Here is a 23,591-nt window from a genome sequence, read left to right as displayed (position 1 = left end):
TAACATGGTTAGTGTATCCTTTTTATTTTGCTTGAAGAACACACTAACAATTATCTCTAATTGTTAGTGTGTTCTTCAAGCAAAATAATCTTATGGGCTACCTTAGCAACCTTAGGAGTATGTCCTCTAAACCTCTAAAGTTCCATTTTGTTCCTATCATATCTTTCTTCCTTCTAGCGTACATCTCCATAGTTGAAGTCCCCCATAATAATCACCCAACCTGTACTCATTGTCATAATTTGTCAATGTGTCTTCCAGATCATTCGAGGAATCCTCTGGCCTATAGCAACAACCAACTGTATATTTTGTCTTATTGGCCTTGATCTCACATCTGACTGTTTCAAATCAATAGCAACACTCCCATCTATCTCCTGTTGTTTTTGGCTGCAATTCATATGCTATCATCAGCAGTACTCCCTCCCCCTCTCCCCATCTTTCCTAAAAATACCAAACACTTCACATTCTATCCCTGTATAATTACATCATCTGCTGTTAGCCAAGTCTCACTAATGCCTATAACTTTTGGCAAGGTTGCACTAATCAATGCCCAAAACTCCTCCCTCTTGTTCCTGATACTTCTGGCATTAGTATAGAGAAACTGTAGCATACCTTTATGTCCCCACCCATCTTTACTTCCTGAATTGATTATCCTATTCAATATTTTTGTTTGAGAGACTGGATTCTGCACTTGGTCATTCTCACACTCACTCTCCTCATGGGTACCTTCACAAAAACTCACTTGCTTCCATCCTAATTAAGTTTTCCTGAAATTGTACTTCAGCATGTTCAGTGAAGAAATCTCTCTCTCTCGACACCTAACACCAGAACCATTTAGATGCAGTCCATCAGCATTGTACAAATCCTTCTTTCCATCAAACACAGACCACAGATCCATGAATCCTACATGATTTTGATAAACTCATACCCTCCTCCTCAGTTCGCCTCTATCATAGCACGGTAGGAGACTTACAGTCTTTACTTTCTCGTTCTTCAGTTTTTGCCTCTTCTTACAACTCCTTTACATCCTCTCTGATAGCATACTTCTCACCTTTAAAGACATTTGTGCCAACCAAGACAATTAGTTCTTTCTCCTTACCTAATATTGTGAATTTTTGCATGATAGAAACACAATTTTGTTACGCTTTCATTAAATACTCCCCTGATCAAGTCTCCGTACATACTTTTCTCTTTAACTTGTTTTTCTCGTTTGTTCGCTTGGCCTTTATTATCACTTCAGACCTCTTTTTTTGCTCTGCTAATCTCTTGCCACTTCTGCAAGTTTTCAATTTTGCACTTTGTCCTGTGAAGGATAACATTCAAGCACACTGTTTCTTTATTTATGTCCATTTTGTTCTTCTTGTTTCCATGGCTGCACATTTGCCAATTCCAACATTTTCCATCTTACCATCGATACTATCCATTCTACTAACATTTACTCTGTTCTTTTCACCTAATAGGTACTCACTTTTGAAACATTTGATACACTCTCTCTCTCTCTCCAGTTTCAATTTCCTTCCACATATCCTTTAATTTTTGCAAAATACATAGCTGCTGTGGATTTTGAGTATAATTTTTTCAATTGACTTTTATTAATTGGAATATAAGATGGAATAAAAGAGACAATAGATTGTTTTGAAAAGAAAAACTTTGTTTGAAAACAGGCATATAAATTGATCCATATATGGAAAACGCCATCAAAAACCTGAAATGTGAAAAGACAGTTGAAGTTGATAATATTTGACCATTCATAGTCAACTCAGAGATGGATGTATGAAAGTTTTACATGGCTATGCTGTTTAATTCAGAGGGCTTGATCAGAGGGTCAAATTGGTAGTTCTCTCTCTCTATCATAGTACCCATCTTTGAAAAAGAAAACTAAAACTGAATATGAGAATTACAGAGGAATTTCCCTACTGAGTTTCAGGTAAGATTTATGTGAGTGTACTTGAGAAAGGCTAAGAAAAATTGTGGCATGGAGTTGGAGAAGAACAAGCTGGATTCCTGCCAAATAGAGGTTGTCTTGATCAGATTTTCACTTTAAGACAACTATTTGAGAAATAATGGAAACATAACAAGGATCTGTATTTAAGTTTTGCAGATCTGCAAAAAGAATATGACAGGTTTTTATTTGAGTACAAGAGTGCACAAAATCTTCACTGTTATTCATAATCTACATGGATCATATTATGAAGGAGAGTGGTATTAAACCTGATCTAATCTCTTTATTTTATGTGGATGATGTTATACTTCTAAATAAATCCAATACAGGATTTCCTGATTAAACAAAATAAATGCTATAATAAATTTAGTGTGAAAATCTGCAAAAAAAAAGGACACAGATACCTGAAAAATAGGCAGAAATATTGAAAAAAAAAAACTGCATCTTGAATGGAGAATTTATAGAAAAAGTAAAACATTTCATCTATTCTGAGCACAATTTTTTAGTGAAGATGGCAAATTATATATGGAAATAGACAACAGAATTAGCAATTCTGGAATGGTAGGAAGTCAACTTAATAAATTTATGTGGAATGAGAAAGAAATTAGCTGAAACAAATATACCAGCTATATACAGAAGACGGTATTTAAACTGACTTTAACTCATGACTCTGAGAGCTGGGTTAGAAATAAAACTTTGATCAAGCCCTCTTCATCAAAGACTGGAGTCTACAGATGTGAAAGTTCTAAGAAAGATTAGGAAAGCAAAGTTGCATCAATAGCAGTATCGTATTGAAAATCAGGATATTAGGAAAGAACTTTAAATTAAAGATACCAAGAAATTATATACTTGGTTTAATCCGTTATCCAAGTGTATTTTCATATGACTTCACATCTCTTGCCTTAGTATCCTATAATGCAAAACACATCTCCTTGTGGAAATGTATAATGATATGCATTATGTTAAGGGTCACTACCCAGACCAGTTTCAACCTTTATTGAGGTGTTTCTTCGGTGGGAGCCAGACCCAGAGGTGATACTAAGGTTGAAGTAATGCAGAAGTCATATTTTCATATACGAGTTGCCAAAAGGTGCCAAAAAATACTCCAGGCACAAACTTTGTTTGCTTACACTTGGATAAAGGATTAAACCAAGTATATAATTTCTTGGTATCTTTAATTTATAGTATAGCCAAGTGAAAAAATTTCCAACAACTTTCTCTAATCCAGAGTAATTTAATAATAAGGTGTGACTTTTGGCAACTGGTATATGAAAATATGATTTCTGCATTTCTTCAACCTTAGCATCACCTCTGGGTCTGGCTCCCACTGAAGAGACCTCAACATAGGTCTAAACTGGTCTGGGTAGTGACTCTTCCCATAATGCATAGCATTATACATGTACGCAAGGAGATGTGCTTTGCATTATGAGTTACTAAGGCAAGTGATGTGAAGTCTTAGCTTCCTTATACGAGTTGCCCCAGTCCTGAAAATACTTCAGGCGCAAACTTTGTTTGCTTACACTTGGATAAAGGATTAAACCAAGTATATAATTTCTTGGTACTGTATCTTTAATTTATAGTATAACTAAGTGAAAAAACTTCCACCTAGGAAATAACTTGATATTGATAGCATTCAGGAATGTATTAGCAGAGCTAATCTCAGGTGGTATGGTCACATAAACAGAATGAGACAAAGAAGGTTTAGTAAAACGTGTTCTTTGCCATGATGGGATGAAAAAAAGACCCACAGCAATACTGAGATGTAAGTGGATTGATACAGTAAGAAGTGCCTTAGAAGGCTGAAATTAACATGACAAAATTATCGTCCTGACAGATAATAGATTAATTTGGAGGAAAATTGTTGATAAGAAGTTAGTAATGATTTATCTTTTTTCATATAGTACTATTGTAATATCTTGTATCTCCTCTCCCTGAGATGCACATGTCAAGAATTTGATGATAATGAACCTTGTCAAGAATTTGATGATAATGAATCTTGTTATTATGTGACTGTATGAAGCCACAAGACTCATCATGGATGGTCCATTTTAGGCAACAGTCTGTCATACCACTCCTTAAACTTCTTTACAATTTGTGCTCTTGCCACTCTATCAGGAAGTGCATTCCATTGTCCAGCTACTCTCCATGAAAAAAAAAAAAAAAAAAGCTACATCTCATTCTCTTGCTCACTATTTCTATACTTAGCTTTTAGAGATGTTCACTTGTCTTTGCTCCTTCACCCTGTTCTGCTGTATGAAAGATTTCTCTGGTGTTAATCTTGTAACTACTTCTCAATAGTTTAAATCATATCATCTCTTCATCTTCTGTTGATTAAACTCTGCAGTTCACATGTCCTCAGCCTATCACCATGCTAACATTGTACAGTCCTAATATCATTTTTTGTTATCAGCCTCTGCACCCTCTCCAGGGCTAATTTATCTCTTTCAAATTCCAGTGATAATCTGAGCATGATAATCCAGATGCAGTTTGATCAGAACTTTCTACAAAGGAATCATCACTCTTCTATCTCTGTTGTTCAACATCCTTATCAGTATTGCAACAATCCTCTTGGTTACCTTCATCACCTTTTCAATACATTCCTAAACTTCAAATTTCTATTGATAATTGCCTTGCGATTGCTTGCCTCCTTCACTCCCTCTAGTACAATTCCACCAATAGAGTATGTAGCCTCTCATTGGTGGTTCCCAGATCTCAAAATCTTATATTTAGTTACAGTGCCTTAACGAGGGCGTGCCGAAAGAGGCGCCTGCCACGGGCGCAACTAGGATTGGGGTGCAAAAACGTATAATATTTTTGTCATTTTTGGGTTAGGGAGACACAAGTTAGACGCCAGCGATGCTTCATATCCTCGTTACATCACTGTTTAACACCAAACTGATATCCTCGTTACATCACTGTTTAACACCAAACTGATATCCGATTCATTTTCTCATCTGTCCTGCTTATTCAAATTTTCTGAAGGGCCATCGCATCAGCACCGTTACTAATAACCCTTCCCAGCTTCACATCATACAAACAACTGAATATCCTCCTGTAATCCAACTGTAGGTTGAACAGTAGAGGTGCCAGTACTGAGTGCTGTGGAATCCTATTTGTGGCCCTTTTGCTTCTTTTCTCTTCATACTCAAGTCTCTGGTATCTGTCAGGTGGCTAATGTCCATTCCATTTCACTAACCTGATATCTATACCTAATTTAAATATCAGCTTATCATGTGGCACCCTGTCAAATGCCTATGAAAATCCAAAAAAATGGCATTGTATGTCTTTTCCTCATCAGCTGCTCCTGTTATTTTATTAAAAAAGGCAATCATATTACTGAAACAAGAATATCCCTTGACAAATTCATGCTGATGCTCGTAGATATGACAACATACCTTTATCTGCTCTGTGCTATATATAATCTGTCTAATTTCTCCAAAATCTTAAGAACTACAAAAGAAATGCAAACTGGCCTATAGTGCTATTACTACAGTGACACTATCTTGCTCTCCTTTTACTCCTTGGGCACCTTTCCCATAGGCAGACTTTCACTGAAGAGCCAGGTCAATGCAAATATCATTTTTTAACACATTCTCTTAAACACATAGCAAAATCCCATCCAATCCTATTGCCTTATTGACATCAACAGTGCTTTATTCAAAACACATTTCTCTTTGTGCACTTCTAATCTTTGACTCCTTCCCAATCCATCTAGTACTAAAATTTAATTTTCCCAGTTGAAATGCCCAATCAAGTGATCATTAAATAACTCCACTGTGTCATCTACATTAATCACTCAACTCTCATTTTTATTTGACATCGCCATTCTTCCCCAATTATTTCTCATCCTGCTGGCTGCATAATGAAAGAATTCCTTTGGATTTTTCTTAGATCCCAGAGCTAATCTCTTCTCATATTCAAGTTTTGATTTCCTTACTGTGGTAATCACTTTTCTAGCCTGAGTCTTATATTTCTCATGGAACTGCTCTCCACTTCTCTTCTTATACTTTTTGCATAACCTCTTTTTCATCTGCAGTTCTTTTTTGATTTCAATGGTCATTCACTTGAGGTATACAACTTGCCATTGCTGCTAATAAGTATTTCTTCATTGGTTCCCATGAGCTACTGATATCTTCTTCTTTAGCAGCGATTGTTTGAACAGAAAATGTCAGGCCGGGCAGATCATATCCTTCCATTTCTTCCTGTCCTCCCAAATTCTTCCTTCACAAACGTGGTACCATGGTAAACATTCAGGTTTCTTTTTTCTAGATCTACTCTTATCTGGTCTCTTCCCTCATTTCATACATTCTTCTTGGCATTCTTTCTAAATTCATTCTCATTAGATGTTCAAACCACTTCAAGCGAGAGTTCATAATAATTTCATCAACACTTTTTAGTTCTAAACTATTCTTAATGTCCACATTTCATATTTGTCTTTCCTTGTTTTTTCCAACATTGTCCTTAAAACTTTCATTTTCATTGCTTATATTCTGTTCATATCTCTTTTAGTTAGTCTCCATGTCTGTGCTGCATAAATCAAAAATGAGCAAAAAGTAACTTTTGTTAATCAAAAGTTTGCACTTCAGTAGGACTTCACTGTCCAAAAGCAGACTATTTACACTGTTAAATAAACAGTTTGCCCCTGTGAAATTGTACCTGTCTATGACCATTAATGTTTACATTTCAACTATGATTTAAAACCATGCTTTCACTCTTCCTGTTATTAATATGTAAACCATAATTCTTTGTCATGCTGTTCCATCTGTATAGTGTCTTCTGTAGTTCTTCTGAATGTGTGTGCCCAAATCACCACATCATCTACAAACACAACTGTTTCTCCTTTCTGATCATTTAACTGCATCTAGTACACTATTAACCACAATGAACAGAATGGAGATAAGACAATTCCTTGTCACAGTCCATTTTAAAGTGTAAACCACTCTGAATTACCAAATTTAGACTTAACATGCATGTGCTTTATGACTATCTTTTCCAAACTTTTTTAGACTTTTTTCCCATTGAACTCAAAGGCTTTTCCAAATCCAGAAATGCAATTAACGTGTTTTTTCCAAATTCCCAGTGTCTTTCATCATTTCTCAAACAGCGAAAATCAGATCAGCAGTTGATCACCGTTTGCTAAAGCCAAAAACTACTCTTCTCTTAGACCTTCAGTTTTATTTCTTATTCTTGTTGCTGTTATACAGGATATGATAATACTACATGAAAAATTTACATCATTACTAACTTTCTATTTACAATTTTCCTCCAAATCAGTCTGTTACCTCTCAAGACTCCAATATTATCAGGTCTTATATTTCTGTCTTCTAAGGCACTTTTTTACTGTATCAATCCACCTATATCTTGGTCTTCCTCTGGGTCTTTTTCCTACCAACCTAGCAGAGAACACTTTTTTGCTACTCTTTCCTCTCCCATTCTGTTTAAGTGACCATACCACCTGAAATTAGCTCTGCTAATCTCAAGTGGTATGGATGTATTCCTGGATGCTGACAATGTCAAGTTCCTTCTTTAATATCCTCGTTTTTAATATGATATTGCTATTGATGCCATCTGTTCATGCCCCTAATCTTTCTCAGACTCTCATATCTGCAGTCTCTAGTCTTTGGTCAAGTGTTTTTCTTCTAACCCAGCCTCAGATCCATAAGTTAAAACTGGTTTGAACACTGTCTTGTGTACAGTTAACGTAGTGTTTTCACTAATTTCTCTCTTATTCCATATAAATTTATTCAGTTACCATACCAGCTTTGTTGATTCAGTTGTCTATTTCCATATTTAATTTACCATCTTCACTAAAAATCCTGCCTAAGTAGCTGAAATGTTTTACTTCTATAAGTTCTCCATTCACAATGCAGTTGATATTTTCAATGTTTCTGCCTATTTTCATTGTCTTTGTCTTTTTAATGCTGACCTCCATACCATATCTATTACAACAGGTATTCAGTTTAGTCAGGGATTCTTGCAGACGTGTAGTGGATTTATTTAGAAGTATAATATCATCCGCATAAAGCAAAGAGCTGAGATTAACACCTCCAATTTTGATATCTGGTTTAATGCTACTTTCCTTCATAATATGATCCATATAGACATCCCTTGAGGGTATATATATATATCAGGAATTTGATGATGATGATGGTGGTGGTTGCTGTTATACCTTTATATATCTTTGCACAGTGACACAGTAATGTTATTCCTCTATAATTACTGTACTCCCTTCTTAAGATTAATCAGTTCTCTACCACCAGAAAGCTCCGATTGTGTGAATAGATTGGGTCTCCCACAATGAGTCTTTGGACTCCACATAGGTGCCTATATCATAATAATAATAATAATGTGCATCACTATGTGTTCTAGGCAACTATTTAAAAATGTTGATGGTCAGAAAGTCAACAGTGTTGATCACAATGGGAAAAACAAAGAATCCTTCAGAGTTTGATGAAGGGCTTATTCTAAGTGCCTGTCTGGCTGGAGCCACGATTTTGAATTTTTGAATTATTTCAAAAATTCAGATTTACATGGTGAGGAAAATTCTACAAACAGATTAATGGTACTGCTATGGGTTCCCCCCTCTCTCCCCCGTTGGCAAATTTTTACATGGAACACTTTGAAAACAAAGTACTCACCACAGCTACATACAAGCCACAAGTGTGGTTACGTTATGTAGATGATGTGTTTGCCATCTGGCCCCATGGACAAGACGCTTTGGATGCTTTTGTCACATACCTAAACACCCAACACCCCAAAATTCACTTCAAAGTAGAAAAAGAATCAAATAACTGTTTATCATTTCTTGACACATTAGTCACCCGCCTTTCAGATGGATCGCTATCTTTTTCTATTTACAGAAAGCCTACACACACAGGAAGATACCTACATAAGCAATCACATCATCCAGTCCAATAGTATGGCATTTTAAAAACACTTACACGCAGAGCCATTTGTTCCAATGATACAGCTCTGACCACTGAACTCCAATACCTGCGCCATTCGTTCTTAGCCAATGGTTGCAATCCCTACAAAATAGATAAAATACTACATAGGCCCATTACTCTGCCCTCCCCTAATACACAAGAATACAATATGACCATTTCTATTCCCTATATCAGAGGCACATCAGAAAAGATAGCCAAAGTATTGTTGAAACATGGCCTTCGCACCACTTTCAAACCTCATGTCAATCTTGCAACTCTGATCCTCTCGCCTAAGGATAAACTTCACCCTTTAGCACACCCAGGAGTGTATGAAGTTCCTTGTGACTGTGACTTGGCCTATTATGGGCAAACAGGAAGATCAGTGAACATCCACCTGGAAGAACATGAAAGATACATTCGCTACTATTACTATGGCAAGTCAAGACTGGCAGACCATGCTTTGGACACTCCTTCACACTGGATTAGATGGAGGAAAACGAATGTGCTATTTAGGAGTCGTTATAGATCTGAAAGATTGTTTTTTGAGTCAGCAATGGCTTTGAAGAATTCTCCCAACCTTAACAAATACGGTTGCAATAATTTGCCAAAAATTTGGGAGATGGTTATCCTAAGAAAAACTCCTGGATAGCTGCTTTTTTTTTTTTTTTTTGTTAGAGGGCGCCAAAAATAGGACTTTAGATCTTTTGTCTTTTGCAATTATATTGTTTCACTCCACTCACTCACTGTTGCATATACAAGTGTGTTGTGCTCTGATGATGCTGAGTTGAAAATCAGCGAAATATAAGCGTTCATAAAACATCTTTGTGATAAAAGTGCATGTGGTGTTGTTAATACCGTGAAAAATAACCAAGCATACCTTGTAAACAAAACTCAAAGTTCTAGAGGTGGTGTCATGGTGTGGGACATGTTCTGTTGGTATGGAATGGATCCTCTGATATTGCTGCAAGGTCAGGTATCCTCCAAGGAATATCTGAACAATATTCACTTTTGATCCTGCAGGTGATGAGTGTTTCATGGATAAAAAGTCAACATTGTAGGATGACTTGATCAACAACAATGTTCAGATATTCCTTGGAGTACACCTGACCTTGCAGCAATGTCAGAGGATCCATTCCATACCAACAGAACATGTCCCACACCATGAAACCACCTCCAGAACTTTGAGGTTGTGTTTACAAGGTTTAAATAGTTGCCTAGAATACGTAGTGATGCACATTATTATTATAATATAGGCACCTCCTTGGAGTCCAAAGACTCATCGCGGGCGACCCAATCTATCCACACAATCGGAGCTTCTGATGGTATGGGACTAAAATGGTTATGTAACATCTTTAGATTAATCTCGAGAAATAAGGTGATACCTGCTGATTGCACCAAGGGGATTACTGTTCCAATATATAAAGTGATGAGAAAGATAAGGAATAAGTCTGGCAGAGGTTGAAGAAACATTAAGGAAGATAAAGATGGGAAAACTACTGTCCATTGCATAAGAATTGTTCAGTAGTGGTTCAGCTAGCATGATAGCAATTTCCATCATCTTCCCTAGCCACCACAAAGCCTGGATCTGAACTCCTTTGAGAATGTATGAAACATGTTAGAAAAACAGATGTAGGAGCAAAGTCCTCTTCTGTCAAATCTGAGCCAGTTAGAGAACTGTCTGGTGAACACCTTGTATGTAATAGACCAAGATGCAATCCAACAGCTTGTGGAATCTATGCCAAACCACATATGTGTTGTAATTCGGGCTAAAGGAGGTTCAATGCAGTATTAAATAAAAGTTTTTTATTCAGTGGCCAGTATGTGTATATCTTTCCATTTATTAGCAAAAATTAACTTATATTAGAAAAATCATCATCATCATACTAAAGAAAGTGAGGAATTCAGCTTAAACTAACAGATATGTGTGGATGAGAAACATTTGACTGTCCTCAGCAAAGTTTTGCCTCTTTTAGTATATATACTGAGTATAAAGGTAATTTAAATGTTGAAGGTTGCCATCACATCTAAGCCTACAAGGCCTTAAGGTTGCTTTTTGGTTATGTCTTTGAAAGCTGTTTCCTGACTCTATTTGTCATCATCTACTACCTGTAAACAGTGGTTCTGTTTGCCTTTCTGAAACACACCTGTTGAAAGCTTGATATTCTGGATTATTTCAGGATTGTAATGTTGAGGTATAAAGCTTACAGATTTTTAGCAAGATATGATGAGTTTCCAAGGTGCAAACATTCCCAACTGCCCAAGCATACATAATATAGGATATAATACTAGGTAAGCGTTTCTCGGCAGGCACACCATTTATCATATAATCTGGCTGCATATAAGCCTCTTTCTGATGCACTAGCAGCATGATACAATCATGCTGCTTTATTATTATCTGATTCCTGATGTGTGTACTCTCTCAAAGAATGTACAAGATTCTATGATTAATGTTGAACTTGTTTATAGACTTTTAACAAAATGTGAGCCTAGTTTTCAAAGTGCAAACATTCCAAAGCACCCAAATGATGTACAGCAATCCCTCGATTAATGTGCCTAATGCGTTCTTTAAACAGGCGCATTAATCGAAAATGCACTAATCGAATATAATAACCTATGGAAAATGCATAATTCGTTCCTCAAATTTCTTTTTTGACCCTTAATTTTTTTTATAAAAGAATTAGGATATGTCTCAGAGCTTAGTTAAAGAAAAACTATGAAGCTGAAAGAGAATAAAACATATTCAGAATATAAATTTAATTCTGCTTCTTAACAAAGAAGCAGAATAATACAGCTGACGGTATGGCCCTATTGCTTCTTCTGCAAATTTTACTGGTTCTCTCTTCACCAGGGTCAGTCTCTGCATTGCTGCTTAAAAACTTCAACTGTATGAAAACTATTTTCAGATTGTTTCTGTGAAACTTCTTTGGGCTTATCAGTGATTAAATTTTCTTCATATTCTTCAGGATCTTCCCACTGCATCTAAATTTAGCAGATCGGAATCACTCAACTTCTGAGATTTAATTAACTTAGATTCATTTGAAAAGCCTCTAAAATCATTTGCACAATGTGAAAGAATGTACTTCCAAATGGCTCGCATGGAAGCAGTAATTTCATTTGACTTTGCGACTTTATAACCACGCTAAGATTTCTCCGATTTGGCTAGAAAAGTCTTGGAAGGCATTCGCTTCTAAAAAAAGGCCAGTTTAATCGACATTAAGAAGGAGACAATAATCCTCTTCTTACACAATTTTCTTCAAAATCTCTGGATATCTCCTTATCTGCACTTGCAGCTTCACCTGTGATTAGAACATTATGTAGGCTATTTCTCTTTTTGAAACGCTCAAATCACCCAGCACTAACATGGAATTCTTCTTCTTTTCCATCATTGATAGCCCTTTCTTTCCAGGTTAAAAAGAGACAATGCTTTTGATTTAATAAGGCCAGTGTTTAGCAGGATCAGTTTTTGGTTACAATCTTCGATCCATGTGAAAAGAAGTCTATCTAATTCAATCATTTTCAGTGCATGCATGATGAACTTTAAGCAGCCTTACCTTTCTCTTTGTATTCAGCAGTTGATTCAATTTACCTATTTTTGTGGACTTTTGTCCACAAAAATAGGTAAATTAAATTTGTCCTATCTTTGCTCTGGACTCGCCTTGTTCATTTTTCTTTATTATTTCAAGTTTTTCTTTCAATCAGATTACTTTTTGAATCATTTTCACAATTCTGTTTTTTGCTCACTAATTCTTTTACTCATGATTAAAGGTTAGGAAAATAATTTAAAATAAAAAAATACGGAAAACAATTGCACAAGATATGATCAGCAAAATGCTATGTAAAGAAGCAGATGACATAAATTTTGGTGGTAAATTTGGAACATAGTGTACATGGAAATAGTGTAGTATTCCATTAAAAAATAGCTCTGTAAAATGTTTCAAAGTGGTAACTAAATTATTTCATCCTGGTGAGCGATTTTTTAAAATAGTTAGCCATAAAAAATGTATAGATCGAAAATTTTTTAAATCTGTAACAATTATTTTTAAGATGTATATAGGTGCACTAATCGAATTTTAGAAGTGCACTAATCGAATTTGGGTATTGAAAAAAATGAACACGCTAATCAAAAATGCACTAATCAGGGGTGCATTAATCAAGGGATTGCTGTATACTTAGAGGATATGACACGAAGTAAGTTTATCTCGGTTGGCACATTATTTTTCACTTAGTCTGGCTGCAGATAATGCTCTTTCAGATGTACTATCAGCATGATACAATCTCAGTATTTTATTATAATTATTGAATTCCCGATTCACTTCTTGGAAAGAAGTCAATGGATACCGTAGTGTGAGGAACAAACAGCCATGGCACCCACCTTAATAAGATGTAGGATCTTCTTTCACTACACAATGACTGCGACAATCCTACAGGGCATACTTTCCGCAAACATATGATAACGATCAATGGGAATTTTGTACCATTCTTCTTGTAGGCATGTAATGAGGTCCTGGACAGTTGTGCAGCTGCATGTTGGTTTGGGTAATGTGGGGCTTTCATATTGCAGCTCTACTGTGGAAACCCATGCTGTGAGCCTTGGTTGTGAATGTTTTTGTGCAGATTCGTGTTCTAGTCAGTGCCCAGAACTCTGCATTCAACATGTCGGCTGGCGAATGAAGGTTTCTCTGTGATTCTATCTCAGTATGGGATCACTGCTTGTTGACCTCGAAATGGCCCAATTTGCCGAACAGATAGGCCTGAAACATGTCATCCTATCACAGTGCCTTTTTCAAATTCCATCAGTTCCCTTCTCGTAGTCATTTTACATAGATACAGTTGAATATGATGCACCTTGGGAGCATCATATTCCTCCAATTTATACTAGCTACATAGTTAAAAACATAAAACATAGTTCATTACATGGCACAAGCACCTTGCCCATGGGTGGATATCCATTGAATTTTTTCCAGGGGATGTACAAAATTCTATGTTAAGTACCATGTGTTTACATTATTGCCAGCTTCCTATTAACAATTTTCCTTAAAATTAATATGTTGTTTATGAGAACTCCAATATTGTCAGTATCTTAAATTTTGGTTTTCTAAGATACTACTAACCACCTTTTACTAACCTTTCTTCATCCACTCTGTTGAAGTGATTTATCACCTTAGATTATCTTTGATCACAAATTCCTGAATACTAACAGTGTTTAGTTTCTTTCTAATATTTTCATTTTTAATATGATTTTGCCATGGATGTTAACTTCTTTATGTGACCACCACTCATGAAAGGTTGGTTTTTGTTTTGTATTTTTTTTTTTAATTTCCAAGATCAGGTAAAAATAAATTTGTACATGATCTTGGAAACCTTGCTCTGAAGTTTCAAACCTTGCTCTGAAGTTTCAAACCAAACACGAAACTTCTTTAAGACACTTCAGGCCTGTAGTAATCTGGGTGTTGGCCATATCTTACACCTTGCAATGAAATTCATTTCCTTCTTGGTTGGAGAGTGGATATATGTTTAACCATTCGGCCAACTAGGCCAACGTGTTCTCTCCACAAATTTTTCATCTCTGATATCTTTAGCCTATAGTCTGTGATCAACTGCTTTATTTCTGACCTAATCTCAGGTTTGTAATTTAAAATTGATTTTGTGGTTAATTTCTCTCATTATTCCTAATAACTTTATTGAACTGGCTCCACACCTTACTAGATTTGCTTATGCTATTGTTTATTTCTATATTTATTTTGCCATCTTTACTAAAAAATTGTTTCTTAAACAGTGCCTAAATATTAAAAAGGTTTACTTGTTCTATATAGGTGCTTCACATGGATAATGCACTTCATATACGAGTGTGTGCTGAAAAGTTATGATAATGACCATGAAGAAATGTGGTAGAACCATGTAACTTACACATTATTCTACGTATTCTCCACGAATTGTTATACACTTGTTACAATGCATTTGCATCATTTGCAATCCTCTGAGAAAAAAAGTCTTTCCCTTGTTGCACAAAACCAATCCTCAGCTGCAAATATGACTTCATTATCTCTGGTTAATTTTATTCCTTTCAAGTGTTTCTTTAAATTTGGGAATAGGAAATAGTCAGATGAGGTCAGGTCTTGTGAATAGGGTGGGTGAGGCAGACATTGAAAGCCTAAGTTTTGTATTGTATGAGCAAAAGCAACACACCTCTGTTCTGTTTCCTTCTTCATTCAATGAACTGCTGCTATAACAGTTTCATCTTTTTCGAGGTACAGGAACTTGGTAAGGATTATACCATCCATATCTCAAAAGACAATGATAAGAACATTCCCTGCTCTCTTTTGAGTTCAGAACTTCTTTGGCCAATGTGAATCTTTGTATCTCCACTCCACTGACTGTTGTTTGGTCTCTGGATCATAGTGATGAAGCCATATTTCATCAGCAGTCACAATATGAGCCAAAATATTTGCACCTGATTTCTCAAAATGATCCACAATACCTTGAGATGAAAGCACATGTTCTCACTTTTGGTTGGCATTCAAACATCTGGGGACCGACTTTGCTGAGAGCTTCTGCATGCCGAGATGTTGGTGGGTAATGACCCCAACTCATTCTTTGGATATCCTCAAAATCAGAATTTTTTGGCTGGTATTCATCTATTATCAAGGATTATGGCATGCACTGCATCGATGTTTCAGATGTGATTACTGTGGAAGATCTTCCTGACCTAGGGGCATCTGTCATCTTAGGATGCCCAATTTTAAACTTGGCGACCCATCTGGCAACTGTTGGATATCCTGGGATGAAAAACTTGATATTGACCCACACCTTTGTCTTCAAATTTCTTCAAAATCTCTGCCACATCTTCTTATATACCCTAAAAGAAAAAGAACAAATTATTACAATTTGATGAAACATGGGGGTTAAAGGTTTTAATATATGTTCTTTATTGTGGTTATATTATTTGCCTTAATTAATATCATTTTTGTTCTAAGTGTTTATTAGAACTTTTCAGCCCCCCCCCCCCTTGTTCCTGTCTATTTTAAAGTTTTCATTATTTTCATTTTAATTGTTTTATTAGCATAATTTTAATCCATGGCCAGAAAGTAAGTGTTTTGATATGAAAGGAAAAGGTTTGCCATCAGATAAGATATAACATATATAAGATAAATAAGATATATAATAACTTCACTATGTGCTCTCAGTAGACATGTATACTAATTATGAGAGGAGGCAAGAGGACTATAAATGCAAAAATTAAAAAAATAAAATAAAATAAAAATCTGCCAATGCTTAAGTTGTTTATTAAAATTAGAAAATTGAAGTAAATTAATTACAGAAAATTGTAATTCCCATTTTCACTAACAATCAGTCATTTTTATAGTTATCAAATGTAAATGACATACTGCAATATGTTCATATTGAATTAGGTTTTAAAGCCATTGGATATCAAGACTAAGTTTTATAATGCTGAGGTAAGAAAATAAGTCTGGTTGGTAAGTATAAAACTTGAAAAGTTATTGGAATTTCTATGGAAAATTACATTTATTTTAACAACTTTTATAACATTTTGTCATAACCATCTTATTAGATTTTTTGCTTCCCTAATTTGCATGTATTAATAGTGACTAACATGGATTTTTAATTTAATTTTTTTTTTTTAATATCTGTAACTAATTTTGTCCCTTTTTTCGTTTCTTCTTGATGAATCTGCCTGCTCCTTGCATGTACAGGATTACGTCGTAAGTGTTACTTACTAACGTTCTTCTTAGTTAAGTGTGTCCCTATTTAGTATTTTGGGTTTGCAGTGCAATTACTTTTAAATAAATGAAGTAGAAAAATTTTTGCATATTGAAACTTTAATGTTTACAAAATAGCATGTGCTTTAATTATAATGGAGAAAGCTTTTGCATGAATTGAATTAGTGGCATATATGAAGATGAAAATATTTTTATAGTAGTATTGATCAGTTGTTGTTAAATGTAGTATATTAGTGCATGTAATAAACAGGTAATTTTCTAGTTTGCATTTTGTCATAAGTTCGGAATGTATTGTCATAATTTTGGAATGTATTGAATACAAATACATTTAATCCTTGAGGTATGTGGACTGGATTAAAAGGAACTGATTAGTTTACGGATTAGAATATTGACATATTTTGGCAGCTTTATTTATTGCTATATTGTTTTAAGCCTGATTTAATTTTGTCACTCAGAGAAATATGCAAAGACTTTTGTAGAATACAAATATTCAGCATGATTTTCATTTTTCTCCCCTTTCAAAAAAGTGTATTTGTCATTCAGTATTTCATGAAATATAATTTGATAATTACAAAATTATATTTAGTTAGCATCACTATGGTCTCAGAGTCATATACACCAAGACTACAAAATTTTAAAAGAATATAATAGTATGATAAGTTAGTTGATGACTATAGGTGTTCACTGATAGCATTTAGATCCATACAGCAAGTAGAAAAGATTATTTGGTGGTGGTGATTAGGGGGTAGCAGAAGAGAGAAAAGAAAATAAAGAAAGTGTTAAGTTGGGAGTATGATATGATAGGTAGGAGATAGAATATCAGAGGAAGCATTAGAATTAGTCTGATTGAATAGTTTCTGTTTTGCTGGATTATTTCATTAAATCATTTAGTAATGTAGGAGCAGATGGGGGAAGACTCATAAATTCCTTGTAGCATGTGTTGTGAGTAAGGAGGGATTTTTAAAAGTTCTACATATTTGTGGATTCCATATGGAATCTCAAGCTGTTAACAAAAAAACAGAAATCTGTAAATGTCAGATGCCTTTATATTATTTCACCTATAATTCAATACTGACTGACCAGATCAATTTTGATTCTATCTATAGTATAGTCCAACCCCATTTCACATACGTTTTTCACCAGTTTTAGGCCTTGATTCAGTCTGCAAAGAATCTTTAATGATCTTATGAAATAATTCAGGGAAAAAGAAACTGTCTGCTGTCTTCAGCTTCCCTTCATTTGACTTTTCCTGGTCTATATCTTTTCTGTTTCTTCACATTTTTGACCTAATCTTAGTTATTTACTCTCTCTTCTCAAGAATACCTTATTTCATCATGTTATCTTTTAACATTTTCTAATTCACTGATCATACCTGCTGTTCAAAAAATATAGCCTTGCTAATTAAAGGATAATATATTCAGAATACTTTGACACAACATAAAGATCTCAGACATAATATTATCATATTGTATGCAGTGAATTCTAATGCATTAGGAGTATATCTCTTAAAACTTTACAAGAATCAGGTTATAAAAGAAATCAAGTTATATAACAGGATTGAAAAAATAAACTGGTAATTAGTTTATGGAATTAACAACGCATATAAAGTATATTAATTAAAGGTAACTTTAATGAATAACTTCTATATTTCGGCAACGTCACACTGCCATCTTCAGGAACATAAAGATATGGTATGCGCACGCAGGTATGTGCACTCACAAAGCAAATGAGGAAGAAAGCAAGAAACTAATATTGTTCCTAAAGTCCTAATGGTGCCCTCTGGTGGGCTAATTTGGTAGTCTTGGCAGTTGGGCTGAAGTTCTCATAATGTAAGTCTCCCAAATTTGGGGTAGTTTCATGCACCCAAATTTGTTGAGGTTAGGAACGTTTTTTAGAGCTGCTGAAGAATCTTTGAATAATCTTTCGTATTTAAACTTGCTGCGATGTATTATTTTTGTTTTCTTCCAACGAATTTTATGGTGGGTATCTAAGGCATGGTCTGCCAGCCCAGAGCGGCTGTACTGGTGAAACTGGATGTAGTCTTTATGTTCTGAAATCCTGATATTTGTTGTTCTGCCTGTTTGGCCAAAGTAGGACAATTTGCAGCTGCAAGGGACCTGGTATACACCAGGTAGGTCTAGGGGAAGTGGTTGGTCTTTGGTAGAGTGGATAAGGGATGCCAACTTTTTATATGGTCTGTAACAAGAAGTAAGGTCATATTTTCTGAGGATATTGGTTATTTTCTCAGAGGCGCCCTGGATGTAGGGGATGGTGATAGACTTGGTGTAATCTTTATTGTGGAGGGGGTGGGGGTTGTGGTTTACTGGCTTTAGTATTTTTTGGATTTTTTTGGGGTTATAGCCATTGGCTAAGAAAGTGTTGAGGATGTGGTTTAGTTCAGTAGTTAGGGCCTTGTCATCTGAGCAGATTAATTTTGCTCTGTTATATAGTGTTTTTATAACCCCATATTGTTGTGAGGGGGGGGGGGGGAATTGCTGCTGAATGTATCTGCCAGTATGGGTGGGTTTTCTGTAAACAGAGAAAACCAAAGATCCATCAAGCTGGTGGGTGATTAAAGTGTCTAGGAAGGGGAGAGTGTTGTTTTCCTCTTTTTCTAAGGTGTACTGGACTCTGGGGTGTTGGTTGTTTAAGTGTGTTAGGAAGGAGTGGAGTGAGTCTGAGCCATGTGGCCAAATAGCGAACACATCATCCACGTAACGAAGCCAAATAGTGGGTTTTTGTGGGGCAGAGTTTAAGGCTTTCTCTTCAAAGGTCTCCATAAAGAAATTGGCCAAGGATGGGGAAAGTGGAGAACCCATGGCTGTCCCCTCTATCTGTTTGTAGAAATTTCCTTGCCAAACGAAATAACCTGAGTTCATTGTGAAGTGAAATAGGGCTGAGATTTCGGGAGGAAACTTGGCTTGGATGAGCTCTAGAGTTTCTTTGAGTGGGACATTAGTGAATAGGGAGGAGACGTCAAAACTGACCATTATGTCAGTGTGTTGGAGTGAGAGATTTTCTATACTGGCTTTAAAGTGGGCTGAGTTTTTTTATGTGTGATGGTGTATTGCCAGTATAGTGTGTGAGCGTTTCGGCTAAATGTTTGGCTAATTTATATGTGGGGGAATCAATGCCATTCACTATGGACATAATGGCACATTTTGTTTATGTATTTTTGGGACTCCATATAATCTGGGGGGGGGGGTCTAGAGTTGTAAGGTTTTAGTTTGTTAGTGACTTCCACAGGCCAAGAAGTGACTTTCTTAAGTAGTCTGTGGAGAGTTCTAATCTGTGAGCTGGTAGGATTATATTCAATAGGGGGTAAGTGGTACGGTCTAGTACTAAAGTATTAAGCTTACCTTTGTAGTCCTTTTGATTTAGCACCACAGTGGCGTTTCCCCTTATCCACTTTGGTGATTACTATTTTTTTGTTGTTTTTCAATTCTTGTAGGGCTGCATATTCGTTTTTGGATAAGTTGGTTTTTGGAGGTTTGGCTTTAGTGAGAACACCGACTACATCCAGTCTAACGTTGTTGGCGATATGGTTAGGCAGGTTGCGAATCCCACGTTCTATTTGGATCATGATTTCTTCGGCAGGTATTCTTTTAGGAGCTAGGGCGAAATTGTGACCACGTGCAAGTGCGGTGAGTGCTTCAGGCTTTAAAACTGCCGACGAGAGGTTGACTACAGTGTCGAGTGGTGGCTGTGGTAAGGAAATAGAATTCTTTATCAGGTTTTCGTATTTTTTCGAATTCTTTTTTGCCGATGCGCATGAAACGTCATAAAGTATCGACCATAGATCACGGCTGAGTGTATTCGAAAGCTCTTCCTCTAGTGCCCGTAAGGTTTTGTTTTCGTCGGCAAGGAGAACACGCGTCGCCGTAATTTGTTCTCTTAACAGGACGAAACTAGTGCGATTATAAATGCGCAGAGCTTTCTCGGAAGTAAAACGGTGCTTCAATTTAACACAATTAGGGATTACTTTGTTATCCCGGCAGCATTTTAGGAACATCAGACGATTTATTTGCCTTGATATCTTCAACCTCATTTTGCCATATTGACGGGCCTTTCGTGCGATGGCATCTCCGTGGATGATCATGATTCTAGTAGCAAGGCTTATACGTTGGTCAGACATAACTGGTAATTAGTTTACGGAATTAACAACGCATATAAAGTATATTAATTAAAGGTAACTTTAATGAATAACTTCTATATTTCGGCAACGTCACACTGCCATCTTCAGGAACATAAAGATATGGTATGTGCACGCAGGCACTCACAAAGCAAACGAGGAAGAAAGCAAGAAACTAATATTGTTCCTAAAGTCCTAATGGTGCCCTCTGGTGGGCTAATTTGGTAGTCTTGGCAGTTGGGCTGAAGTTCTCATAATGTAAGTCTCCCAAATTTGGGGTAGTTTCATGCACCCAAATTTGTTGAGGTTAGGAACGTTTTTTAGAGCTGCTGAAGATTCTTTGAATAATCTATACTTCAGCATTTCTGGTCGAATATCAGATCTTTGTTATATTCCCAAGCTTTCTAGACTATTTGTCGTAAAGTGAAGATCTGATGCTGACAGCCTGTATTTGGCCTGAATCCAGCTTTTTCTTCACTCTTTTCTTCCACAATTCTTCTCAACCGTTTCTCAAGTATACTTGTATAGATCTTGCCAGGAACACACAGTAGGGAAATACCTCTGTAATTCTCACATTCAGTTTTATTTCCCTTTTTATATATATGGGACTATGAGAACTCTACTCCAATCATCGGGAATTCGTCCCTCTGTCCAGGCTTTCTGAACTATGCAGTGCAGCCATTGTAAGACTCTTATACCACCATAATTCAGCATTTCTGGTTGAATATCATCTACTCCTGCTGCCTTTCCACATTTTAAGCATTTGATGGCTTTTTCTACTTCAAGTATGGATATGTATTCCTGACCGCATGCCTGGTCAGTGTTTTTTACCACTGCTGTCATCACTGCTTGTTTCATTTAGCAGTTTTTGAAAGTAATTACTCTATACTTCAAGGATATCTTTTTTTTTTCTTCCGTTTTCATATCACCTTTATCATTTCTAACTCCTTTTACAGCACTCTTTCCTCTATTCTTAAACTTCTTCAACAACCTCCAGAATATTTTGCTACCTTCTTGATATTTATTTTCTATATTCTTGTCAAAGTCCTCCCATGACTTTTGTTTAGCTAATTTTACACAGTGTTTAGCATTCTTGCATTTGTCTCTGTATTCCCTAAGAGCACAAGCTGACTTATTTGCCAGGAACTTTTGATATGCTTTCTTCTTTTCCTTCACTGCCTCTTTAACTTCCTGTGTTCACCATGGAGTTCTCATTTTTCTATCCTTGCAGACAACTTCACCACATGCCTCTCTAGCTGAGTCAATCAGGGCTTTCTTCAAGGCTTGCCACTGAATCTCCAAGGTTTGATTCCTGTTCTCAAACTCTTTCATTTTTTCTTCAATAATCTTTGTGTATTTTAGTCTACAGTTCACATCTGAGAGCTGCCCAACTTTTATTCACTTTAAAACTTTCTTATATGTTATTCTTTTCAATATGAAATTCAATTTTATCCAAGAGAGAAGCTATTCAAAACGCTACAGCTATATGGTGTTAATGGGGCATTATATCAAGCAATACTTAGTCTTTATTTGAGTTGTAAGTTAGCAGTTAGAATTGAAGGAAGTACAGGAAGGTGGTTTAATGTTAAATCTGGTGTCAGACAAGGTACATTATCCCCTCTCTTATTCATTATCTATATGGATCACATTATGAAGGAAAGTGGTATTAAACCTGATTTCAAAATTGGAAGTGTTAATCTCAGTTCTTTGCTTTATTGCAGATGGTGTTATACTTCTAAATAAATCTGCTACAAGTCTGCAAGATTCCCTGACTATATTGAATAAATGTTGTAATAGATATGGTATGAAGATCAGCATTAAAAAGACAATGAAATGCATTGTGAATAGAGAACTTATAGAAGTAAAACATTTCAACTACTTAGGCACGATTTTTAGTGAAGATGGTAAATTAAATATGGAAATAGACAACCGAATCAACAAAGCTGATATGGTAGGAAGTCAACTAAATAAATTTATATGGAATAAGAGAGAAATTAGTGAAAAGACTAAATTAGCTGTATACAAGACAGTGTTCAAACCAGTTTTAACTTATGGATCTGAGAGCTGGGTTAGAAGTAAAACACTTGACCAAACTAGAGCCTGCAGATATGAGAGTCCTGAGAAAGATTAGGGGTGTGAACAAATGGCATCAATGGCAATATCATATTAATAATGAGGATATTAGGAAAGAACTTGATATTGTCAGCATCCAGGAATGCATTAGGAGAGCTAATCTCAGGTGGTATTGTCACTTAAGTAGAATGGAAAAGGAAAGATTAGCAAAACAAGTGTTCTCTGCCAGGTTGGCAGGAAAAAGACCCAGATGAAGATATAGGTGTATTGATACAGTAAAATATTGGAGTCTTGACAAGTAACAGACTGATTTGGAGGAAAATTGTAGATAGGAATTGTAAATAGAAAATTTTACAATACTAACTGTAATTTACTACCTTATAGTTAGTAATGGTGTAAATTTTTCATGTAGTACTATCATATCTTGTACACCCATTAAGGGTATATATCAGGAATTTGATGATGATGATGGTTAATTTATGGGTGCTGCTTCAGATTCTAAAAAAACAGTCTTTCCTTTTTAAATTTACTATGGTGGAGCATGATGGTTTTCTTCCAAGAGATCCTGTGGATTGTATCCAGTACATTGTCTGCAAGGCCAGATTGACTGTAGTCGTGATTGCAGATGTATGATTTGTGTTCTTCTCAACGGATGATCACTGATCTACCTATCTGTTCTGAAGTAAGCCATCTTGCAGGAACAGGGTACTGTATATACTCCAGGCACTGAGAGAGAACGGATAAGGGCAGCAAGTTTCCAGTGGGCTTGAAAGCTGTGTAGA

The 23,591-nt window shown here is 35.8% G+C and overlaps 1 protein-coding gene across 4 annotated transcripts in view; it reads left to right on the top strand.

Moving 5' to 3' along the window:
• Positions 1-23,591, top strand: part of LOC150095599 (trafficking protein particle complex subunit 13) — a 200,329-nt gene that overhangs the window by 54,495 nt on the left and 122,243 nt on the right. For all 4 annotated transcript variants that reach the window (XR_016550085.1, XR_016550084.1, XR_016550086.1 and 1 more), the window contains exon 6: positions 16,275-16,319. Coding sequence is in view for 1 of the 4 variants with exons in the window: in XM_090410598.1 (XP_090266724.1) it covers positions 16,275-16,319 (45 nt within the window). In the remaining 3 variants the exon portion in view is untranslated. The remainder of the gene's footprint in view (positions 1-16,274; positions 16,320-23,591) is intronic.

Source organism: Typopeltis vanoorti, chromosome 20 (assembly GCF_054136105.1).
Source record: "Typopeltis vanoorti isolate ZY-2024b chromosome 20, IOZ_Tvanoo_1.0, whole genome shotgun sequence".
NCBI lineage: Eukaryota > Metazoa > Arthropoda > Arachnida > Uropygi > Thelyphonidae > Typopeltis > Typopeltis vanoorti.
Note: the sequence above shows the minus strand (reverse complement) of the source record. Positions and strands in the feature narration are given on the sequence as shown.